Consider the following 2,102-nt stretch of genomic DNA (forward strand, 5'->3'; position numbering starts at 1 on the left):
TTGCGGAGCTTTACGCGACTGAGACTTGTGTGTGTGCTGATGTTTTCAGTTGAGATTGAGCAGCTGTGAAGATGTTCATCTGAGGTAATCTTTCTCGCACACATTTATGTGGTTGTTGCAGGTTGAAGACGTCTGCAACTGGTGAAGACGAAGACATGGGTGTTTGGACGAGAAAGAAGGCGGTTGATGATGAGGAGGCAATCGAATGAAGAAGACGAAGGACGAGTAAGAAGGCGGTTGATGATGAGGAGGCAAGCGGATGAAGAAGACGAAAGCTTGAAGCAGAAGAGATCTTCATGTATTCGGTTCCACTGTCAAGCGTATCCGGTTCCAGCCTTTGGAAGAATTTGCGAAGGAGGTGTATTCGGTTGCATGCTTTGCGTATCCGGTTCCATATAATTTTGCGCCTCGGGTCTGCGTGCTTCGTATTCGGTTCTACAGATGACACCTCTGTGTTCCGATTCCAGTAACCGGTTCCCCATACCTAGAATACTTGCTCCGTCGCCAAAACTGGGTTAGCATAAGCGTGTTTACGGCCGTCCATGGGGTGATGCGGTTATGATCTTCGTGGCGTCGCTGTGAAAGTGTACATCCGCCATGGAAGCAACGGTGGGTTGGGGTTGAGGAGAAGGCCGCAGAGGATGGAGGTGTGTTGTTACGACCACGATTCGACGTAGACATAGATGTAGGTGGAGAAAACAACGACGGAGATCACGGAGATGTCTGGCATGGAGAAGAGGATGAAGGTTTGTGCGGTAGAGGATATCTGGTGGTCTTGGCCGAAGCATTGTATGGTGAGGTTGATGGGGATGGAGGTGGTATTAGGTGGAGGTGGCATAACGTGGAGGAGGACGGTTCTGTCGAGGGTGAAGGGCAACGTTTTGCAATGTTTTCCGGCGTACGGTTGGCCGCAAATGGGTTCCATGAACTGCAAATGGCCATGTCCAGTCTAGGTACCTGTGATGAACCCTTTATTATTTTTTTTCTCGTTTCTATCCGCACTATATCATATATTCGATTGTTTGAAAAAAAAGGGTAAATTATATATGGGAATCTTAATTGTAATCAGGTCTGTTCATGGCATTACAACCCAAGATCATTGCCGGTGGAAAATCTGTTGCAGCATTTTCTATGGCTATTAGGTTCTTGACAGGTCCAACTGTTATTGCTGCAACCTCCATAGGCATTGGACTCTGTGGAGTTCTTTTGCATGTTGCAATTGTCCAGGTGAAATGAATTATGAAACCTTCTTTAATCAACTATCTATTACACTCAAAGTATATAATTCTTAGTTGTTTATGATATGGCCTATATATTGCAGGCTGCCCTTCCCCAAGGTATGCTTCCCTTTGTGTTTGCTAAAGAATACAATCTCCATGCAGATATTCTTAGTACTGCGTAAGTGTCTTTTTTATGTTTCTTATTTAGTTAAATAAATGATTTCAATATTCCTGATCTGATAAATGTTTCATTTTTTTATAATTTCCCCCCTTTTTAAATTCTCAATGTAAGGTTGGCGTTAAAAAGATTGTAAAGAAAATTTATGAGATGCAGAAGATTATAAATTAAAGAGAGTTTGCAAATTGTGCAGGGTTATATTTGGAATGCTGATTGCATTGCCCATAACCATACTCTACTACGTGCTTCTTGGACTCTAATCTATCTTGCGAGGCAGAAGGATATGATGCTGTAACTGTACGTACTACGTGAAGCCAAGGACACCACGCTCTAGCGGGTGGATGAAGAAACGTACAAGATATTTGATTTTAGATGTTAGAGAGGGAAAGAAAAATTATATATAGTATATAGTAGAATGCTATATATATATATATATATATATATATATATATATATATATATATATATATATATATATATATATATATTATTTATGATTGGTATGAAAGTTTGGGTTTGATTTCTTCCAAATTTCTTGCCCACTCTGAATTCTCTCTATTTGTTAATGGAAAAATCTAAGCAATGTGTCATGAAGCACAACAGAACTTCAAAACAAACTCAAACCAAACATTTTATCAGCTTATCATGTAGGAATTTGTAGGAGAAAAACCACTTGGTCTTGTTTGCTTCCATTTTTATTTCCT

General features: G+C 40.4%; 1 protein-coding gene across 1 annotated transcript; it reads left to right on the forward strand.

Annotated features, from left to right (window-relative positions):
- Window positions 1-1,806, forward strand: LOC128197674 (auxin efflux carrier component 2-like). The gene is made up of 4 exons (XM_052879888.1): window positions 1-953; window positions 1,070-1,227; window positions 1,322-1,398; window positions 1,592-1,806. The coding sequence occupies exons 1-4, from the start codon at window positions 887-889 to the stop codon at window positions 1,656-1,658; spliced, it is 369 nt and encodes a 122-aa protein (XP_052735848.1). The 5' UTR covers window positions 1-886; the 3' UTR covers window positions 1,659-1,806.
- Window positions 1,807-2,102: the final 296 nt, after the last annotated feature.

Source organism: Vigna angularis, chromosome 7 (genome assembly GCF_016808095.1).
Source record: "Vigna angularis cultivar LongXiaoDou No.4 chromosome 7, ASM1680809v1, whole genome shotgun sequence".
NCBI classification, from domain to species: domain Eukaryota; kingdom Viridiplantae; phylum Streptophyta; class Magnoliopsida; order Fabales; family Fabaceae; genus Vigna; species Vigna angularis.

Coding starts and splice junctions, on each gene's coding strand:
- LOC128197674 (XM_052879888.1), top strand. CDS start 887: ATGTTTTCCGGCGTACGGTTGGCCGCAAATGGGTTCCATGAACTGCAA. Junction 1,228..1,321: donor TGCATGTTGCAATTGTCCAG/GTGAAATGAATT, acceptor TATATATTGCAG/GCTGCCCTTCCCCAAGGTAT. Junction 1,399..1,591: donor GCAGATATTCTTAGTACTGC/GTAAGTGTCTTT, acceptor CAAATTGTGCAG/GGTTATATTTGGAATGCTGA.